The sequence below is a fragment of the Dreissena polymorpha genome, chromosome 9 (assembly GCF_020536995.1).
Source record: "Dreissena polymorpha isolate Duluth1 chromosome 9, UMN_Dpol_1.0, whole genome shotgun sequence".
Classification (NCBI taxonomy): domain Eukaryota; kingdom Metazoa; phylum Mollusca; class Bivalvia; order Myida; family Dreissenidae; genus Dreissena; species Dreissena polymorpha.
The window spans coordinates 5,756,394-5,777,729 of NC_068363.1; the positions used below are offsets into that span (position 1 = coordinate 5,756,394).

At 36.3% G+C, this 21,336-nt stretch overlaps 1 protein-coding gene across 8 annotated transcripts in view; it reads left to right on the forward strand.

Annotated features, from left to right (window-relative positions):
* LOC127845642 (pleckstrin homology domain-containing family G member 4B-like) overlaps positions 1-21,116 on the forward strand; it is a 152,455-nt gene extending 131,339 nt beyond the window's left edge. For 6 of the 8 annotated variants that reach the window (XM_052376659.1, XM_052376658.1, XM_052376662.1 and 3 more), the window contains 11 exons: positions 4,007-4,201; positions 9,849-10,846; positions 11,998-12,204; positions 13,050-13,299; positions 14,135-14,224; positions 14,788-15,015; positions 15,537-15,710; positions 16,291-16,468; positions 16,966-17,085; positions 17,743-17,940; positions 20,098-21,116. In XM_052376659.1, the coding sequence (XP_052232619.1) occupies positions 4,007-4,201; positions 9,849-10,846; positions 11,998-12,204; positions 13,050-13,299; positions 14,135-14,224; positions 14,788-15,015; positions 15,537-15,710; positions 16,291-16,468; positions 16,966-17,085; positions 17,743-17,940; positions 20,098-20,303 (2,844 nt within the window). In that variant the 3' untranslated portion in view covers positions 20,304-21,116. The remainder of the gene's footprint in view (positions 1-4,006; positions 4,202-9,848; positions 10,847-11,997; positions 12,205-13,049; positions 13,300-14,134; positions 14,225-14,787; positions 15,016-15,536; positions 15,711-16,290; positions 16,469-16,965; positions 17,086-17,742; positions 17,941-20,097) is intronic. The other 2 variants (XM_052376661.1, XM_052376666.1) reach the window with 1 other exon arrangement.
* The last annotated feature ends 220 nt before the right edge of the window (positions 21,117-21,336 follow it).

Here is a 21,336-nt window from a genome sequence, read left to right on the forward strand (position 1 = left end):
ATGCTGTGAGACCCTTTCTGAAGATGTCGGCGCTTTAATACTATTGTGTTGATATTTGTTAAGGCATAAATGGGTTAAGTATATTCAAAAGAGCCATTATCTGAAAAATGATATTTGATGCTTGTGAGTGAAGTTATGTCGCGGGTTAGCATGTGCAGTCCGTACAAGCTAATCAGGGACGACACTTTCTGCCTTGACTGGATTTTAATTTAGAAGATACTTGATTTAAACGAAAAATTACTTTATGCAGACTGCATAGGCCAATCTGTGATAACACCTGCATGCACATGCTTTAAGTCCAGTTTTCCCAGAACAAGGCTCAATTTAGATTTCTCAGAACATTATCTAATATTTTTAGTAGAGCATATTTAGCTATGTTTGCCACAGCTCTACCAACTATGTTGTATATTTATACAGTTTAGCATATAAAATAAACACTCTTAAAATTAGAACACTATATTGTGATAAGATATCAGAAACATATGCTCATCTTCAAAATTATGGAAGGTAGAAAATAAATGTTTAATGGTGGGGGAAAAAAGATTTCCATGTTTATAGAAGAAGCCACACCACCCAGTTCAAGTATGCACTGGGTAAACAAACATTGATGGAAGGATTATTGTATTATCACAGCTCCTGATTGCCTGGTTTGGACAAGAAAGTTGGATAATTTTGAAAGGAAATCTTACAAAGCATGTGGGGTAAATGTGGAGTTAAATTTTAAACACAAACAGACATGTTATAAACTGCTGTAACTACAACAACTGATGATGTAATGTTTATCAATGGCTGAAATAGACATTTGTTGTTTGTTAGGTATAGCATTGGTGTATCTTTTAGAAATCTTTGCCATAATTTGGATTATCAGTCTTCAGGTTTGTTAGTTAGTTTGTTTACAATTCAAGTGTTTCTGAAATTGGTTTCTTTTCTTATTAACTTTTATTTTATAAAAGGTATTTTATTTTGTAATTGGTACCATATTTATTAAATAAATGACGTTTATGACAAGTGCGACATATTCACTGAAACAAATGTATAGAAGATGGAAGGTACCAAACTTGTTTTGTTACTTTACAAGTTTACCTGTGCTACAATTGTTGATGTCTATCAAACAAAATGTGATTTTATTGAGGCAGAAGTTACTGCAACACACATTGCTCATTTGAAGTGACCTATAAATCTATACTACAATACCATAAAACTCCTTTTTAAAACATTTATCTGTAAAGTTTATTGTTGTGGCGGGTTGCCTACTGTCCTCCTCATACTAGGGTGAAGTATTTGGGAATTTAAAAAAAAGGCTTATTTTATGATTATTTACAATTGCTAAATGATTTTTGTGCAAGTTAGCAGCTAGGAAAGCGTTGTTTCAATGTATTGCAAGTACCATCTATTTGAATGGAAACTTTGAGGTAAAAGACTGAGAGCTATACATGGTAAAATAGGATATTGTGAAAATATTATTGTAATAAATCATTATGATACTGATTTCATAATGAATTAAAACATATAACTTTGTAAAATGGCTGATACCATGGAAACTGACTGTTTAAACTACCTTTCTCTGCTAGAATTGATTGGATCATGGATGTATTGATTTTGTCCCTGCTTTCCTCTGTAAAAGTGTCACTACATTTTACAGTGTTGCCAGGTGAATTATTTCTGTTGTGGATATCAGGAAATAGGTTGACACACATTCCAGGTATTTGTTGTGTATAAGTAGGTAATTTGACAAGATCTTGTTATATTGCATGTATATTTTAAATATGAATATTAACGTTTTTTCCGTTACACTGTTTTAATAACAATTGTTCAATTTGTGTTTTTGTTGTGTTAAAAGATGACCAGTAATGTCTCTAGGAGATATTTTGTATGTAATTATATATTATAAGTGCACATTTTATTTTTTTTTGGTAATGAAAAATGACTCATCTTGAAATAACAGTAACAGCATTTCTTTTTCACTGAACAATTTTTTTATTAAATGAAAGGCGCACTTGTAACTATTTTTAGCTCGGCTGTTTTCGGAGAAAACACGAGGTATTGTCATAGCCAGCTCGCCGTCAGCCGTCCCTCATAGGCGTCGTGCTTAACATTGGCTCTAAAATCAAAGTGCTTCCTCCTTCAACTTTGAACCTTCATATGTAGATGCACCTTGATGAGTTCTACACGCCACGCCCATTTTTGGGTCACTAGGTCAAAGGTCAAGGTCACTGTGACCTCTAATATAAAACTTTAACATAGGCTCTAAAGTCAAAGTGCTTCCTTCTACAACTTTGAAACTCATATGTAGATGCACCTTGATGAGTTCTACATGCCACACCCATTTTTGGTTCACTAGGTCAAAGGTCAAGGTCACTGGTACCTCTAATATAAAACTTTAACATAGGCTCTAAAATCAAAGTGCTTCCACCTACAACTTTGAAACTTCATATGTATATGCACCTTGATGAGTTCTACATGCCACACCCATTTTTGGGTCACTAGGTCAAAGGTCAAGGGCACTGTGACCTTGCTTTCGCAGCCGAGCGTGGCACCCGTTATGCAGTGCTCTTGTTTAGTATTTGTGGTCTTACAAAACTAAGCCATATGTTGTGTGATTTACTTATCAGTCCCTTCAATTGATGTGGAGTAATTGAAGGTCTGTTGTACAAGTGGCACATGTTTTTTGTGTGCTTGATGGTACTTCATGATAGAAAAAAGCTAGGTCTTCTGATTTGCAATGGAAGTGATTATTGTAATAGAAAATTAACAGCAAATGAGCCATTTTAATTGCATTAACCAACTACATGTACAGTTAAATGGATGATAATCACACTGAAATATAAAAAAAGGCTATGTTTTTGTTTACAAAATTCTTACACACATTTATCCTCAAAATTGGCAAGAGTATTTAGTTTGATAATTATTAGTTTTGAAATGGCAATGTGATGATATCTAAGCATTATTATCTGGAATATTTAGAAAATAAAAATATTAAACAAAATAGTTGTTTCATAGAGTCAAAGAATGAATACAATGGGTTTGCAATTTAAGAAATGCAGATTTTCCTTTTACTATTTTCTTGTAATGTTGACTCAATTTTCTAGAGTCACAAAGAGAAAGGCAAGGCTCAGTAGTTCTGTGCTGATATTTTAAGACTTACATATAGTATCAATCCCTGTACTTAGTTTTCTGTGCTGATATTTCCTGAGTCCTATAGAGAAAGGCAATACCTGTTCTTTGTTTTCTGTGCTGATATTTCCTGAAAATCATGTCATAGAGAAAGGCAATCATCTGTTCTTAGTTTTCTATGCTGATATTTGCAGAGCCACATAGAGAAAGGCAATGACATGTACTTAGTTTTTTGTGTACTAATATTATCATAGTCACATAAAGTAAGGCAGTTTCAAGAACTTAGATTTCCATGCTGATATTTCCAGAGTGTAATTGAGAAAATTAATGATCTGTACTATACTTAGTTTGATGTGCTGATATTTTCAGAGTCACATAGAGAAAGGCAATGACATATACTTAGTTTTATATGCTGATATTTCCGGAGTCACATAGAGAAAGGCAATGACATATACTTAGTTTTATATGCTGATATTTCCAGAGTCACATAGAGAAAGGCAATGACATATACTTAGTTTTATATGCTGATATTTCCAGAGTCACATAGAGAAAGGCAATGACATATACTTAGTTTTATATGCTGATATTTCCAGAGTCACATAGGGATGTACAGTACTAAGTTAGAAAGGCAGTTTCAAGAACTTAGTTTTCCATGCTGATATTTCCAGAGTCACATAGAGAAAGGCAATGACCTATTATTAGTTTTCTGTGCTGCTATTTCCAGAGTCACATAGAGAAAGGCAATGACCTATTATTAGTTTCCTGTGCTGATATTTCCAGAGTCACATAGAGAAAGGCAATGACCTATTATTAGTTTCCTGTGCTGATATTTCCAGAGTCACATAGAGAAAGGCAATGACCTATTATTAGTTTCCTGTGCTGATATTTCCAGAGTCACATAGAGAAAGGCAATGACCTGTTGGAGGAGGCCAGTGTGCTAGCGCAGTCAGGGGACTTTGATGAGGTCACGGGGTACAAGGAGCTTGCCAAGATGCTGAAGCGCCACCTACAGCAGTTCTCAGAGAGACTCGAGGAGGCAAGGGAGAGAATTGAGGGCACAACTAAATGTTACCAGCTTCTGGACAAGGTAAACAATTAGTTTTGAGTGACAATATCATAATCAAACATTGACGTTGACTTGTTTTTCTTTTCTTTAGACTAGTAAATCAGATTTAGGAGTATACATCCCCATAATCTCCATAGGAAAACTCGATGTGTAATTTCAAAATTATTGATATTGTAGAATTATTTCATTTCTTTCGTGTTTTTGTGTTGTTTTTAGCTCACCTGAGCTATTGTGATCGCCTTTTGTCCGTCGTGCGTCCGTCGTCAACATTTGCCTTGTGAACACTCTAGAGGCTACATTTTTTGTCCGATCTTCATGAAACTTGGTCAGAACATTTGTCCCAATGATACCTCAACCGAGTTACAAACTGGGTCATGCTGGGTCAAAAACAAGGTCACTAGGTCAAAAAAAAGAAAAACCTTGTGAACACTGTTGTAGTCACATTTGATGCCCAATCTTCAGGTAACTTTGTCAAAATGTTTGTCTTAATGATATGTTGGTTGAGTTAAAAAAGTGTTCCATTCGGTTGAAAAACATGGCCGCCAGGGGGTGTAGCAGTATTCCTTATATGGCTATAGATAAACCTTGTGAACACTCTAGAAGTCACAATTTTTGCCCAATCATCATGAAACTTGGTCAAAACATTGGTTTCATTTATATCTTGGATGAATTCGAAAATGGTCCAGATCGGTGAAAAACATGGCCGCTAGGGGGCGGGGCAGTTTTCTCAATATAGTGAAAACATGTGAACACTCTAGAAGTCACATTTTTGGTCCAATCTTCATGACATTTGGTCAGAACATTTATTTCCTGGATACCAAGGTTGAGAGCAAAAATGGTTCGGATCAGTAAAAAAACAGGGCCGCCAGGGGGGGAGGTCTTTATCCTTATATTTATAAAGTAAAAAAGCTTGTGAACACTCTAGAAGTCATATTTTTTGCCTAATCATCATGAAATTTGGTCAAAACATTGGTTATGTGAATATCTCGTGAGATTGAAAATAGTCGTGAACATTTGAAAAACATGGCCGCCAGGGGGTGGGGCAGTGTTCTCTATATGTATATAGTGAAAACATGTGAACAGTCTATAAGACACATTTTTTGCCCAAGCTTTATGAAATTAGGTCAGAACATTTGTTTAGTTGATACGACGGTTGAGTTCAAAAATGGTTCGGATCGGTAAAAAAACATGGCCGCCAGGGGGGGGGGTCTTTTTCCTTATATTTGTATAGTAAAAAAAAGCTTGTGAACACTCTAGAAGTCACATTTTTTGTCCAATCATCATAAAACTTGGTCAAAACATTAGTTTTATGGATATCTTGTTATGATATCTAGGCCGAGTTCCTTTATGGTTGCGGTCCGTTGAAAAACATGGCTTTATAGTGTAACCTTGTTTACACTCTACTATGCAATTACCGATGTACACGTAGAATGAAATTTATGCATATTATGATATTCATTATCTTCATGCAGTCATGTGAATATTAATTCTGCCGATAAGATATACAGTTAAATTGCCCATTTAAATTTTTTTATTTATGTTCCTTTCTGAAGAGGATTATTATGTTTATGATTTGTTGGGGATGAAGTGCAACAAACATATTTTTGCCATCTGAAAACCCTTCATTAAATAATCTCAAAATTTTAAGTAGTAATATTGATTTCACAGAAAATTACTTAGGGGAGAAACAACTGTATATAACAGTTTAGAGTCAAGTCCCAAATTCCTGTGCTGGCCACTTTTCACACATTTTGTTGCATGTAATTTAATTACCGCAGACCAATGAAATAACCATTAGCTACAGCAGGTACCGAATTTTACTTTGAATAGTGCGCACCCATGTATAGCGCGCAGGCTGTTTTATTAATGCAAAAATGCAGAAAAAAAATATTAAAAGACAATAAAACCACCAAATCAGACCGAAAGTGGCTGCCATTTTACTATTGCGCAATCCAATAATCTGGGGCATTGGAAAGCTTAACTATGCATTCAACATAGGAAGCGTCATTATGATTAGGAGCATGGGTTGCATAGCACTATACTTTTCTGACAATTTTGTAATTTTCTAGCAACAGATTAACAGTCCACGAGCATTTCGTGTAAAACGTGAGAAAATAAGAATTCATGTACAGTGAATCATTTGTCCTCGGGGAAAGCATGGGCTTTAAATTTGAATGCTGAATAAAAATTTTGTGGCGCATGGGAGACAGGGCTACAGTTGTTGAGATATGTGAGTATTGACGTTAAACTGGCAGTCTATTATGTTGGACAAGTTGGGTTTTTGTTTGTCGCACTACATAGGCGTGAATGTGATGAACAATGAAGGCGCCAAAAACCTGGACCAAACTGGAAAACACTTAAGAAATCCCTGTTCACACCTACGGTTACATGTACCTGCAAAAAAGATCAAATACCTTTACCAGTCTAACATAAGCTGTCTAATCAGACCGAAAATGGCTGTAGATATCTGCCGTTACCAACTTTTTGTTGTTTCGACAACTGCCCCTTTGGTCTGTAAGATTATAGGGTGTAGTTTTCTGGGGGAAAAAATGGCGGCTATTATGAATATTTACGATTATGACATTTATTTTTTGCAATAAAGCAGCCAGGATAGTGTTGTATCAATGTATAATGCGCACAAACTTTTTTATTTGAAATTTGGAGGTAAAAAAACGCGCGCTATACGAGGGAAAATACGGTACCTCATTATCTCTGACAGTTGCTTGATGCCTAACCCCTTGTTTATAGCCCTTTACAGGGACCAGCAGGGAACAGCAATTGCTATACAGTGGTATCAATATAGAGATAAACACATAAATACATCTGTCTGGCATTTACTTTCGTATAAAAATCAGCATGCTGACTGCATAAAAAGAACAGATTACAACATTAAAGCAAGCTCTTGAAATAGCAAAATTATGTACTTATATATTTCCAAGAAAGGTTTATACAATATATATAAATTTAATGGGCGTGATATTTCATATTTCTTAACTTTAAGTACAGTTATGCCTGATTGAACTTACTCAATATGGCTATTATTTAACTTATAACTATCACAAAGTCCCAGTGTATATTATGAATATCAAGAAGAAAAAGTAAAGATGTGTATGTAAAAATATCCTTTACAGCTTTATAGGCAACAACTGTTGTCAAAATTCAATTATATTGATCAATAAAAAATAGAATGACATATTCTCCAACTTTACTGTTGAACATTTATTGACAAAAAACTATCGTGTCTACATGTACACATATAATATCACAGATATACTTAGTTCAAGAATTAAAGAGATAGAGAAAATGTACTAAAAACCAACTATTTGCGATACTTATGATATTAAATGCAGCTTGTATTTGAGAATAAATTTCACAATTAAAATCCATTTTAGTTTTGCATTGGTTGTAAATAAAGAGTAGAAGCGTAGAGGAATTGTTTACAAACAACACCTTCAGATGTGAATAATTAACAAAAATTAACTCTTACATGAAGTATGAAATTTCATTTTAAATCATAAATACAGATTGATATACAAAAGTCATGTAGGCCTACATGGATGATATGTGAAATACAGTATTATGTGAAAGTCAGAAATACCATTATTCTAATTAATTTTATATACAGACGTCATGTATGATATGTGAAATGCAGTATTACTTGAAAATCAGAGTATCATTGTTCTAAATAACTTTGAACGCAAAAACAGTGAAAACGTATTTTAATAATAGAGCACACTAAGTCTGTGCTACCGCCTGTCTGCTCAGCACTCGTCCTCTTTTGAAGATTTTACACTATATAATCGAACTATAAAGCGCAAGTTAAGTATGTACGCCCGTCTGTACTTTTATTATTTTGAACTCCACCTTCCCAGAATAGTTAAGTTCCTTTGGGGTCTCAGGTGAGCGCCTTAGGGCCCATGGCCCTCTTGTTTTTAAAATATCTTCCTATGTTTTTCTGTGTAAAATGTGTGCAAACTAAAATCTAAGCAGGTATGAAATACCACATGATGCGAATCAGGGATTATATTTTCCCGCAACATCAATCGGTCCGGATATAAATGGGGAAAAGTATCCGAAAATGTATATCCGAAGTCATGACAAATTACGTTAAAATATATACCATTGATTTTGCCATTCATGAAGGTGGTATAATACACGTACAAGTAAAATTCCCTAAGGCATTTTTATGTCCCCCACTAAAGTAGTGGGGGACATATTGTTTTTGCCCTGTTGGTCTGTTGGTCTGTCTGTCTGTTTGCGCCAACTTTAACATTTTGCAATAACTTTTGCTATATTGAAGATAGCATCTTCATATTTGGCATGCCTGTGTATCGCATGAAGCTGCACATTTTGAGTGGTGAAAGGTCAAGGTCAAGGTCATCCTTCAAGGTCAGAGGTCAAATATATGTGGCCAAAATCGCTCATTTTATGAATACTTTTGCAATATTGAAGATAGCAACTTGATATTTGGCATGCATGTGTATCTCATGGAGCTGCACATTTTGAGTGGTGAAAGGTCAAGGTCAAGGTCATCCTTCAAGGTCAGAGGTCAATTATATGTGGCCAAAATCGCTCATTTTATGAATACTTTTGCAATATTGAAGATAGCAACTTGATATTTGGCATGCATGTGCATCTCATGGAGCTGCTCATTTTGAGTGGTGAAAGGTCAAGGGCAAGGTCATCCTTCAAGGTCAGAGGTCAAATATATGTGGCCCAAATCGCTTATTTTATGAATACTTTTGCAATATTTTTTAAACGGAACGAGTTTTCTCAACTGGTTTTATCATTTGGTATTTCATTGTTGTTTCGTGTGCTGTTTTATCAGACTTTTATCATCGTTGTCAATATCATTAATCTGTGTAAGTCTATACCGATGCTTTAAATTGTTGTCGACTTGATAATAGCTTACAAACATGCACTGAACCAAACAAATGTCTGTGCGTAGGTTGGCTACTGACAACAACAAACCAAATAATTAAGAAATAATTTGTTGTCAAATAACCCACGGCCGATAGTTTAGATGCGTAGGGATTTAATCACGAGAGCGAAGCATTTGAAACCACGCATCTAATTTTCCGGTCGTGAGTTATTCAACAACAAAGTGTAATGTACACGAATTAGTTCGATTCTTACACGGTTTTACTAAAGATTTATTAAATGTATATTATTTTTCTTGTGTACTATTTTATGTGAAGTTCCGCCCATAAAAATAACTTTTCATAATTATATTACCGGATTATTACGCTGGTGGTAAATGTATCGGCATGTTTTGTTTAGTTACAGCGCTGGCATTCAGACGTGTCTTTGCGGAAGCGTCTTTAATACGCTGTTCACAAGTTTTTTATTCTTGTTCTGACGTGCAATAAACCGGTCCTGACCGGTTTAGAGACTGCACCGAATGGTTTATCACACCTAATAGAGATAAGAATGTCATTAGGGTGTGTTAGCATGTACACTGTGTAATCGATTTCATGACATGGAAATTTTAATAGCAAACAGAATCGGACCGACTGTTTGGGATTTTCAATCGGTCTTTCATGACCCCAATCGGTCTAGGACCGACAAAACCGAAAAAAATATGATCCCTGAAGCGAATGTATTTCAACATTATTATATTCATTGCATTTTACAACGTAAGCAATCATCTTTTTCTTTCAAATTGCAGACATACGAATGGGCTCTAGAAGCTATGAAATATGTGGCAAGTATGAAAATGGAGCATTGTGCCACGCCAGAGGGGCTGGAGAAACTGTTAAAAAGCCTTGAGCTGTACCTGCAAGAACATCCGCCAATTGTGGACGACACTTTCTCCCAGATGTCTGATCTCGCTAAGCAGTTGAACAATGATAAACTCTTAGACCAGTGCCTCACTGCACAAAACAGGTGCCTGGAAACACAGAAGATGTTGCAACTTCGAGGAAAAACACTGCAGCAATTCAGGGATCAGTTGGAACAAGATGCGTCTGCTTCAGCCACGAGGTCGTCTGCTTCACTAAATATAAATACAAATCAAAGAACTTCACACGACTTTCCCAAATACTCTTCCCATAGTGCTGTTTCTCAATTTAAAAGTGATATTAATCAGTTTCCGTCTCACAGTGGCGGTAAACCTTCTTGGGACCCAAAAGACTTCAGTACACCGGTAGTGCCTAAGACATATTCAAGAACTCAGTTGGAGAGGGTGAAAAACTCATCTTCACTATCATTATCTTCTTCATCTACTTCATCACCAAGTCATTCTATTGCATCTCCTTCCTCTTCAAGCATTACCTCCAGTTCACCTTGCCACTCCACGGAAACCTCACCACTTCACTCCTATTCCCAAACACAAGCATCAAATGAGCGCGTGTCACATGATCAAAACAAGGATTCAGAACAGGGCACATATTCAATGAAAAACTCAGTATTGAGTGGTAACACTGACCATTACAGTGAGTTTGATGCTGGTGGTTTCCTGGTGCCTTCAAATACAGTGCAACAGAGATCAAAAAAGCAGTTCAAAGGTGCAATATCACCACTATCTGGGAGTGCCTCTTCACCAGCCATTGTTGAAGAGGATTCAGGGGGGAGAACTGTGGAGTCTGACAAGAGTAGAATTGCCTCCCTTAGACAGAATGGCAGGACAGATAGTATCATCACTGGGAGTTCAGACAGCTTGCCCAGGTAAGATTGAAATAGGACACACATTTTGGTTTCATATTGTGTAAGTGACTATTTGAATGTATAAATTGCATAAATTTAACATCAACAAAACTGTGCAAGTGAATGTTTGAGGCTATAGATCCAAATTAATTTAATTATAAAATTTAATGAACTGTGTTTGTTATGCTAGACATTTTAAAACAATGAGTTTTTATGTCCCCCAGTCTATACTGGGGGACATATTGTTTTTGCCCTTTCTGTTTGTTTGTTGGTTTGTTTGTGTCGAACTTAAACATTGGCAATAACTTTTGCAATGTTTAAGATAGCAACTTGATGTTTGGCATGCATGTGTATCTCATGGAGCTGCACATTTTGAGTGGTGAACAATCAATGCCAAAGGTCAAATATATTCGGGGAAAGAATCAGTAATTTTTTCATGCGATATTTCTTATTATTAATGAAATATTTCAAGAAAACCCTTAAATTTTGTTGGAAAAATACTTGCTGACCAGTATAGCATCCATTTTGGTCTCTCTAAAAAAAATTTCCACACTATTAACCATTTTATGCCCCCGGATCGAAAGATCAGGGGTATATTGTTTTTGGCCTGTCTGTCTGTCATTGTGTGTGTCCCAAAACTTTAACCTTCATTAAAGTTTGGTCGTAACTTTTTGAATATTGAAGATAGCAACTTGATATTTGGCATGCATGTGTCTCTCATAAAGCTGCACATTTTGAGTGGTGAAAGATCAAGGTCATCCTTCAAGGTCAAAAGTAAAAAAATACAATCCAAGGGAAGTAATAAGCTTTAAAAGGGAGATAATTTGTAAACCTGTCAAATGATATATTGAAAATTTATTTCAAAGCGGCGCAATAGGGGGCATTGTGTTACTGACAAACACATCTCTTGTTCACTTATTAGCAAAGTGAAAATGGCTATTGGTAAACAGCATAAAACCAGAACAGCCTACGAGTAACTCGCAGTCTGTTCAGGTTTTATTCTGTTTGCTGCTCATCAGTATCAAAGGTTTGGAGATGAATCCTTAAAAACTTAAATCTTGTAACTTGAAGAAAGGTCTTAAATGGAATGAAACTTTCTAAGGGAATACAAATTCGTGAAAATACATATCTAAGTGGTAAAGAGTTAAAATGTGTTCCATGTTAACTTGCAGTCTCCCAGAAGATGATGAGTCTCCATTGCTGGTCCCCCAAGTAAGGAGTAAAATATCCAGGAGTGCCACCACTGAGCAGCCATATGTGCGGCGTGAGTGGACCCCTGTGCCGGTCAACTCTCACCTCACCTACGATGAAACACTTAACACCCCTGTACGGCCTCTCGCTGATCTCAAATTGTCTGAGGAGGAAATTAAAAGCAGAAGGTTAGAAGTTTAACAATAAACTAAACAATAGTGTGGTTTTCAAATGCCTCTTCGTTTCTATAACTTTCAGTTGCTCCAAGCTTGTAATTAAGAAAGTGTATAGTAATGAGAGTGAAATTATTTGATTGTTACCATCTTTGTATACATGATTGTTTGCCACAATACATAAGTAAATATAGTGTGGTCTTTACAATATATGATTACTGTATAATAACTGTACTGTATAATTGACAGAAATAGGTTGTCTTAGAGTGGAAGAAGTCAATACGGTAGATGCTTTTGCTGCTGTAGAAAATTGTTTTCTGTTTTCAATCCAACCTTGTATAGCATTCCAATTATCCTCTTGATAATACACAAACCTGAAAAGACTCAAATCATTGGTTATTTGCAGGAAATTGATATCAAAACATCTGGATTAGCCTTGAACTTTTAACATAATAAAGCTGAACTATATATGGTATGTTTATTCGATGCTAAATACCCATTGTCTTTTTTTCGCCAGGTCAGGTCCCTTTGAAATAGGAAAATATACAGCGTTTTTACTAAAATTGGGAATTTTTTTAGTGTTGTTGCTGTTTTGCTAAAAAATCCTTCAAATTGAGAAAAGAAGTGTTTTCATTTTTTTTATTTTTTACTAAGGTTGAACTTATAAGGCTGGATTGAAGATGAACAAAATGTTGAAATCTAGAAAAAAATAAAATAAAAAAATTGTAAACCTTCGTTGGGAATTTAGAGGTCTCATTTGGGAAAAATATATACTTTTTTCCACTTGGAATGGGGCCAAATACCGGATCCGATTTTTAACGAAAAAATACACTGAATGCCACACATGTTTCCCCCCACAGAACTTTGACGCTGATCATGAGTGAGATGATCCAGACGGAGAGGGACTACGTCTGCTCCCTGCAGTTCATCGTGGACCACTACATACCAGAAATGGAGCGAGAAGATGTGCCGCAGATGTTGCGTGGAAAACGCAACGTCATATTTGGCAATGTTGAGAAGATCTACGCATTTCACCAGCAGTACTTCTTACAAGAGCTGGAGGCCTCACGACGCAATCCATTCCTTATAGCCAGATACTTCCTCATGCATGTAGGCATGCATCATTATGTACTTGTTGATGAAGATATTTTAACCCCTTTCCCACTTAAAAGCAAAGTGAAAATGGCTATTGGCAAACAGCATTAAACCAGAACAGCCTGCGAGTAACTCTCAGTCTGTTCACGTTTTATGCTTTTTGCTGCTCATCAGTATCTAAGGGTTGGAGATGAAGCCTTAAAAACCTGAATCTAGTAAGAAAGGTTATTTTATTTAATTAAATTTATCTTTCTAAGGCACTACAAATGTGTGAAAATATGTATCTAAGTGGTAAAGGGTTAAGAGCTGCTTCGTAGACCTACTTTATATTATTATAAGTAGTTTTATAAGCTCTGCTGTTTTTGGAGAAAACCCGAGGTATTGGCATAGCCAGCTCTTCGTCCGCCGTGCTAAAACCTTAACATTTTGTTAAGGTTTTGAATATTGGCTCTAAAATCAAAGTGCTTCAACCTACAACTTTGAATCTTCATATGTAGCTGCACCTTGATGACTTCTACATGCCACACCCATTTTTGGGTCACTAGGTCAAGGTCACTGTGACCTCTAAAAAAAATTCTGACAAGCTTTCATTTATTTGAAACGGCACCCGCAGTTGAGTGTGGCACCTGTTATGCGGTGCTCTTGTTATTATTATTATCATCATGAGCTCTACGTAATACTATGGGAATGCTTATTCTTTGAAGAGTATTATTTCATAATAGAAGACAATCAATGAATTAAAGATTTTCATTATTTACTTATTGTAGAGTATTATCAGTTGCATCTGCCTTTGATTTTGTTTACTCACACATCAGCTAAACATCCCATAAAGAACATTTCTTCCTTTCAGGAATCCCAGTTTTACCTGTATGCCCTATATAACAAGAACAAACCCAAGGCCGACGTTCTCATGGCTGAGTACGGGAAAATGTTCTTCAGGGTAGGTTTGACAGGATGGAAATAATTACAAAACTTGGATTATTAACCCTTTGCATGCTGGGAATTTTGTTGTCTGCTAAAAATTAATGTCGTCTGCTGAATTTATAAAATTAGCATTTTTTTTTATTTTTCCAAAAAATACTATCAGAATAGAAAACAGTTTGGATCCTGATGAGACGCCAAATTCTGTGGTGTCTCATCTGGATCCAAATTGTTTGCAAAGACCTTTAAAATTCGGTTCCAGCACCAAAAGAGTTTATTTACACTTTCAAATGCTGAAGGCCATTTTAGACATGACATAAGACTACCAGTGCTGAAAGATTTTCTGTCTTTAAAGTCAATATAGAGGTCAAACTATCATTGAATAACAAACATATTTTAAGTATATTGATACAGCTCAATGTTGTAGACTTTTCAATAATAGTTTTACATACAGATTTACAGTAGCCAGCAGATAAAAAATGTGAGCAATGTCCTGACCTATTTTTTTATGTGCATACAATTTCCATATGTGAAACAAAACTTTCAAGGTCATATCCTGCAATAATGTGTTTCTTTGTTCAGGAGAAGCAGCTAGAGTTGGGTGACAAAATGGACCTGGCGAGCTACCTGTTGAAGCCAGTGCAGCGTATGGGAAAGTACGCGCTCCTTATCAAGCAGATCCTTAAAGAGTGCCCCAAAACTGCTCCCGAGTACGGGGATCTTCGGGCCGCTGAGGAGATGGTGCGCTTCCAACTGCGCCATGGCAACGACCTCCTTGCAATGGATTCATTGCGAGAGTGCGACGTAAGTGTGTGTATCAGAGCTTGAATCTATATTTGACGCGCGGCCTGGGAAAACTGGGCTTAATGCATGTGCAATAAGTGTATTTCCACATTAGTGTGTGTCGTCTGCACATGATAATCAGGGACACCACTTCGGTGGACACATGCCTTGAGTGGCTTTTTGTTTAGAAGAGGTTCCCTTGAATAAAAAAAGCCATTATTGCACTGAGTGTTTTTCCTGAAAAGTGGACTGCACATGCTTATATGTCACAACATTTACGTACATGCATTTAGCCCAGTTTTTCCAGGACGCGTCTCTGTGTATCTTTCTGGAATCATGCTTAAAAATGTCATATTACATTTTGAATCTGGTAAAAGGGGGGGGGGGGCGATTTATGATTAATTCTTTGCAAAAATGATGCAAAATTGCATTTAAAATCATTTTGCTGAAAGGGCTTTTTTAAATAGCGATGGTTATTGTGTTGATAAATAAACCGCAATAAACATGGCTGGATAAAAGTTTTCTAACCTTGACCCTGTTGTTTGCAGGTAAATCTACCGGAGCAGGGGAAGTTACTCCGCCAGGATGAGTTTCTTGTGTACCATGGGCGGCGCAAGTTTATGCGCCATGTGTTCCTGTTTGAAGACCTTGTTCTGTTCAGCAAGACACGCCGCAGCCGGTCAGGGTTCCAGGATACCTATATCTACAAGTTTGGATTCAAGGTATGCATGTTGAACCCTTATATGAAAGTTGGGATTTAAGGTACTTGTGTGGAAGCCTGCTATTAAGCAGGTGTTGCTATTATTGGGATGTATGTCTAACAGCAACAAGATAGGCAGATAAATGGTTGAATGTGTAAGTGGAAAGTTTTTATTGCATAATGGTGTAAAAAATTGAATGAAAACAAATTCAAATTTAATTTATTGCACATTATATGTTAGTCAACCTATTAAAGAATCATGTCGCTATTATCTCGGAATATTTACATGGTTTGAGACTCCAACAATCCTGATGTATATAAAATTGAAATATTTTAAAAATGGGGAGTAATTGAGAAAACTGGACCCTGCAATAACATTTTATTGGCAATGTGTGGTGCCATGCAAAATACTAGGAACTAATAATTTTTAAATGTGTTTAGTTAAAGCATTGATTTCATTATCTCAGCAGTGTATGACAGACTTAAACGTATCTTTGAGTGGAACAATATTTTAAAAGTTTTCAATTAAATGAAGTACCTTGGATTAAAGACATACATTTGATAAAAAATCTTTGATTGATACATGTGCGCCTATGTTTCAGATGTCCGATATTGGGCTCACTCAGGATTATGAGGGCTCCGGTTACAAGTTTGAGATCTGGTGGCGGCGCCGCAACACAGGCGAGAGTTATGTGCTGCAGGCATCCAGCTCTGAGCAGAAGAAGGCCTGGGTCAAGGACATGACCCGCGTGCTGTGGAACCAGGCCATACGTAACCGAGGTAACTGCCTGTATATGTTTATAGTTACATGGTATATTTTGTTTTCTTGTGTAACTGGCAAACCATCAAAAAATCTTTGGTTAATTTTTTCTTGATACCTGAACTTTTTTTTAGCACAGGCTAATCAGAGGCAACACTTTCCGCCTAAAGTGGACTTTCATTAGAAGAGACTTCCTTTAAACACAAAAGTGCACAGGCTAATCTTGGAAGACATTTTATGCACATGCCTGTTTTCTCAGAGAGTGGCTCAAATCAATCTTAACCCTTTGCATGCTGGGAGATTTGTCGTCTGCAAAAATGTTGTCTGCTGAATTTCTAAAATTAGCATTTTCTGTGATTTTTTTCAAAGAATACTGTCAGAATAGCAAACAGTTTTGATCCTGATGAGAAGCCAAAATCTGTGGCATCTCATCTGGATCCAAACTGTTTGCAAAGGCCTTCAACATTCGGTTTTAGCACTGGAAGAGTTAAGCCTAGTATTATTTGTTTGTTTCCAGAGAACCGCCTGTCAGAGCTGGCCACCATGGGTATTGGAAACAAGCCGTGCCTGGATATCAAACCCAGCTCCGACAATATCCAGGACAGATTCATCAACTTACCAGCCAACAACAGAGAAGGTATTATCTTGTAATAAGTCATACGTTTGTGAAAGATTTAATGTTACACAATTTAAATATTGAGAAGCTACAGTTTATTGACTTGTTATCTCCATTTCTTGCTACTAATATGTGAAAAGTAATTAATTAATTATTAGTTCAGCTGTTTTTCGGAGAAAACCCGAGGTATTGTCATAGCGAGCTCATTGTCCGCCGTGCTAAAACCTTGACATTTTCCTCTAACATCAAAGTGCTTCCACCTACAACTTACCTGAAACTTCATATGTAGATGCACCTTGATGAGTTCTACACGCTACACCCATTTTTTGGGTCACTAGGTCAAAGGTCAAGGTCACTGTGACCTCTAAAAAAAATAAAAAAATCTGACAAGCTTTTGCAGCCGAGCGTGGCACCCGTTATGCGGTGCTCTTGTTAATTGATGGTATCTTTATGGGGTATGAGAGGTGCACAATTTTATAGTTAGCACAGGGCATGATCAATAGCATGTAGAAAATATTGTTAGAATATTAAACCTGATGAAAGGTTATCCCAATCTGCATACCAAATATAAAATGTGACACTATTGTATCTGATATTTAATTGTTCAACATATTCAACAGGCAATATATATGATGATTAAGGATTCATGATAAAACATCTTCAATGTACGTATTTCAGCGCGTACACGAAACTCGATAGCAGTCTGCTCTGTGGACCACCTGCGCCAGGGCAACAAGCGGCCCCACTCAATCATCTCTATCAGCAGCAACTCATCCTCCAACAGCAGCCAATCAGGATTCAACGCCATGAACCTTGCCCTCAACCCTGTGGACAGCCCCCGCACGTACAGACGATCCCTCACCTTCATGTCCTCAGGTATCCTTCACCTTTACATGCTTGTGTACAGGAAGATACCCAGGCCCTGTCTTTTAAAGCTCCTGTAACAAATTCTAGTTACCAATTAAAAAGTATGCTCACACCCAATAGACATTTATTATCAAAAAATATAAATAATTAGAACAAATTACTGAAATTACTGTATATATTCAGGTGCTTAATGATTTTACTTACCACCATGTATCTATTCTCGAAAAAGTGTAACGTAACTTAAGTATATCACATGAAGTTAAATAAGATTGAGTCCAGTAATTGACCTTTCGACAGCCGATTGATTGACAGGCTTATTAACCAATCAGATTACAGCATAGATTAGGCCCGTTACTATCCGCCATTTTGTCCGTCAAACTCGCCGTTGTCCGACACATAAGCTTATACGTAATTCTGTGTTTTAAACAAAGAAAATGGTTGAAAGGTGCTGTTATGGCACTTGTTATTCAGACACAAGGTATCCAGAACGGTTAAAAGATGGAAGTACGTTTTTTCCGTTCCCTCAACCGGGTACTAATCTTGAAAAATTCAAACGTTGGATTCGTCTTTGTGGTCGTCCACACGAACAGCTTAATCTCAACATATTAAGCGATCGCCCGAAAGCAAAACACAGTCGTTATAATAAGATACTACGCGAAAATAGAAAATGTAAGTTTTGCAATGGACACGTTATAAAAAAGAGTATAACTTTGTACTTGTTTATCCTCTATATAGACAAATTAGAAAGTAACATTTAAAACCATTTTTCAAAGGTGGCCAACGTTAAATAAATTTGACATTCTAATGCAGTCGGCAAATAAATAAGACATTATAAACTTTGCTAGATTTTTTTAATGCTAATGAAATGCGTAATAATAAAGACAATCAGTTATTATTTTTAATAATATCACATAGAATAAAACATTTTTTATTTCTTTCGGTTTAAGTCTTCCAAATTTAATGTAAGTTAAGAAACTATTTTAAAATGCGCAAGTAATTATCAATAGGGGCCAATAAGTGTCATTTTACACCATATGTGGGCTTTCTACTAATCCGTTATCAAAACAGATGCCGCAAACTGTGAATGACCCTTTGAAAACCCGGTCTGATTAGCGAGTTTTTTTGTACATGAAAATTCTTTCAACTTCTTATATTTTAAATATTGCAGAAGATAGTTTACGAGGAAATAATAATATATAATAATATATTGTGTATGTTACTTTTTTGACGACTTTGACTATGTTTTACGATTATAACAATGCTCATGGGTCATTTTGACCAAACGCATTGTAGATATGTGTTATATCGGATTTCAATAAAAACGTTCTTCGTCTTCTATTATAATAAATTTACTTACCTGTGCCACATTTGCGATGTTGCCATCGGTTGCAAAAATTAACGGCTTTTAATTAAAAAACTGAAACATCTATTACTCAAGGAAAAATATTGTGACTAACGAACAATTCATACTGTATGCGATAATTGGCGATAATTTTGCCGACTTTGATGATAAATTTAACGGCTTTTAAGTAGACTAATAAAAAAGTTTTGACTATTTAATAGATATGATAATTATATTCAGCACCACTATTCAATGATAATAAAAACTATTGTATGGCCCTTCTGGTATACCATGAGGCCTTTTTGGTTCACTTATGCGGCCGATTCGCGTAGCCATTTTTATGACGGACTTCGGCGGAGTGACCCCCCCTTGAAATCGGTGGGCGTGGCTTCACTCTCGCTGTCGAAAGGTCAATGTTACATGTTTCTGTACATAAGGGACCCTCTCACACATACTTTCAGCTTAAATTATTAAGTTTTATTGAAGAAACAAGTTTTTTGCAATTAATGAAGGTTTCATAGACAAATTTCATGTCTATTTGGACACTTGAGGGCCTTTAAGATTAAAATGAACACAATTTAAAAAAAAAACAGTGAGAATTTTAACACTGATTTTAGATCTTTTCTATAAAAATATTATTGAAGACCTCTTTTTCTCTTATGTGTGATGTAATTTTGTGATACACAAGTGACAACATTTTTAGATTGTGCAGGTTATTCCTGTGCAGGTTATTCCAAGACTTGATTTGTTCTAAGATGCACTGTATTGGTAGGGAGTATTGATTGATAAATACAAGGAAACAATTCTACCCTTGTGTATTGTAGAGAGCGGTATAGGGACCAGCATAGCAAGCGGTGCAGATTTTGAGCCGACCTTGAAGGGTGACCTTTCTGATCTCTACCGCACACAGTCACCCCCGCCGTATGACTTCAACGGTACACACCCACTGCAAATGAACTCGGAGAGGGAGTTCGGGAAGCCTAGAGTCATCAACCTGCCATCACATGCTGAGGAAGTGACCGATATTTGAGCCGCTTTATGGGAAAAATGGGCTTAATGCATTTGCGTAAAGTGTCGTTCTGGATTAGCCTGTGCGGAACACACAGGATAATCACGGACAACACTTTTCATTTTTATGGTTTCAAAGGTACTATCTTATAAGTGAAAAAACAAGTTTAACCGGAAAGTGGTGTCTCTGATAAGCCTGTGCAGACTGCCCAGGCTAACCTGGGAGCACTTTTTACACACATGCTTAATTCCAGAGCCAGGTTAATCTGGGAGCACACTTTACACACATGTTTAATGCCAGGGCCAGGCTCAAATGTTTTTTCGCAGACTTACTCAGGATAATGTGATCAATTATCAAATGAAACATGGTTCTACAGAACTTGTATTGCCAGTTGTACATGCCTCATGAGGAAGTGATTGTGTTATTGGACACATTGCCATGTTTGCATGAAACAAAAGGTAGAACAATAAAGAAAGGAGATGAGAAATCTGTTGCAAGTGTGAATTGATTGACACCAGTTGTAACATATCTTATTGTGACTTGCATACCTGTAGGGGTTCTTCAACAGAAGGGTCCTGGATATTGGTACGAGAACAATGGCCACAATTAAATTGATTAGTCCTGGTGAAATTTGTGTAACATCTTGCCGTTCAATATCTCTTCAAAGTATTTTTATTTCGACATTGAAGGGCTCATAGGATTGGCATGTATTTTACACTTTATACAAAGCTGAAACAGCTTTTTTATTACAATCTGTTTAATACGGTTGGAAATTTACCAACACAGCAATATGATGGTGCTATTAAAGTATATTATATTTAATGCAGTTGTAAAACAATATGTTGGGAGTGGCCAGTTTATTGTAAAGAGTATTGGAATGTACATAAAAGAGACGTTCATATAGGAAAAAGAGTATGCGGAATATGTGTAACATTCATTGGAATTGGTTGGACTTTAAATGAAGTTTTCAACTTGGGACAAGCATATGTTCTTGATACATAAATTGAATTTTTGGTACAAGCCGTACATGTACATTTATTTTGTTATGTACATT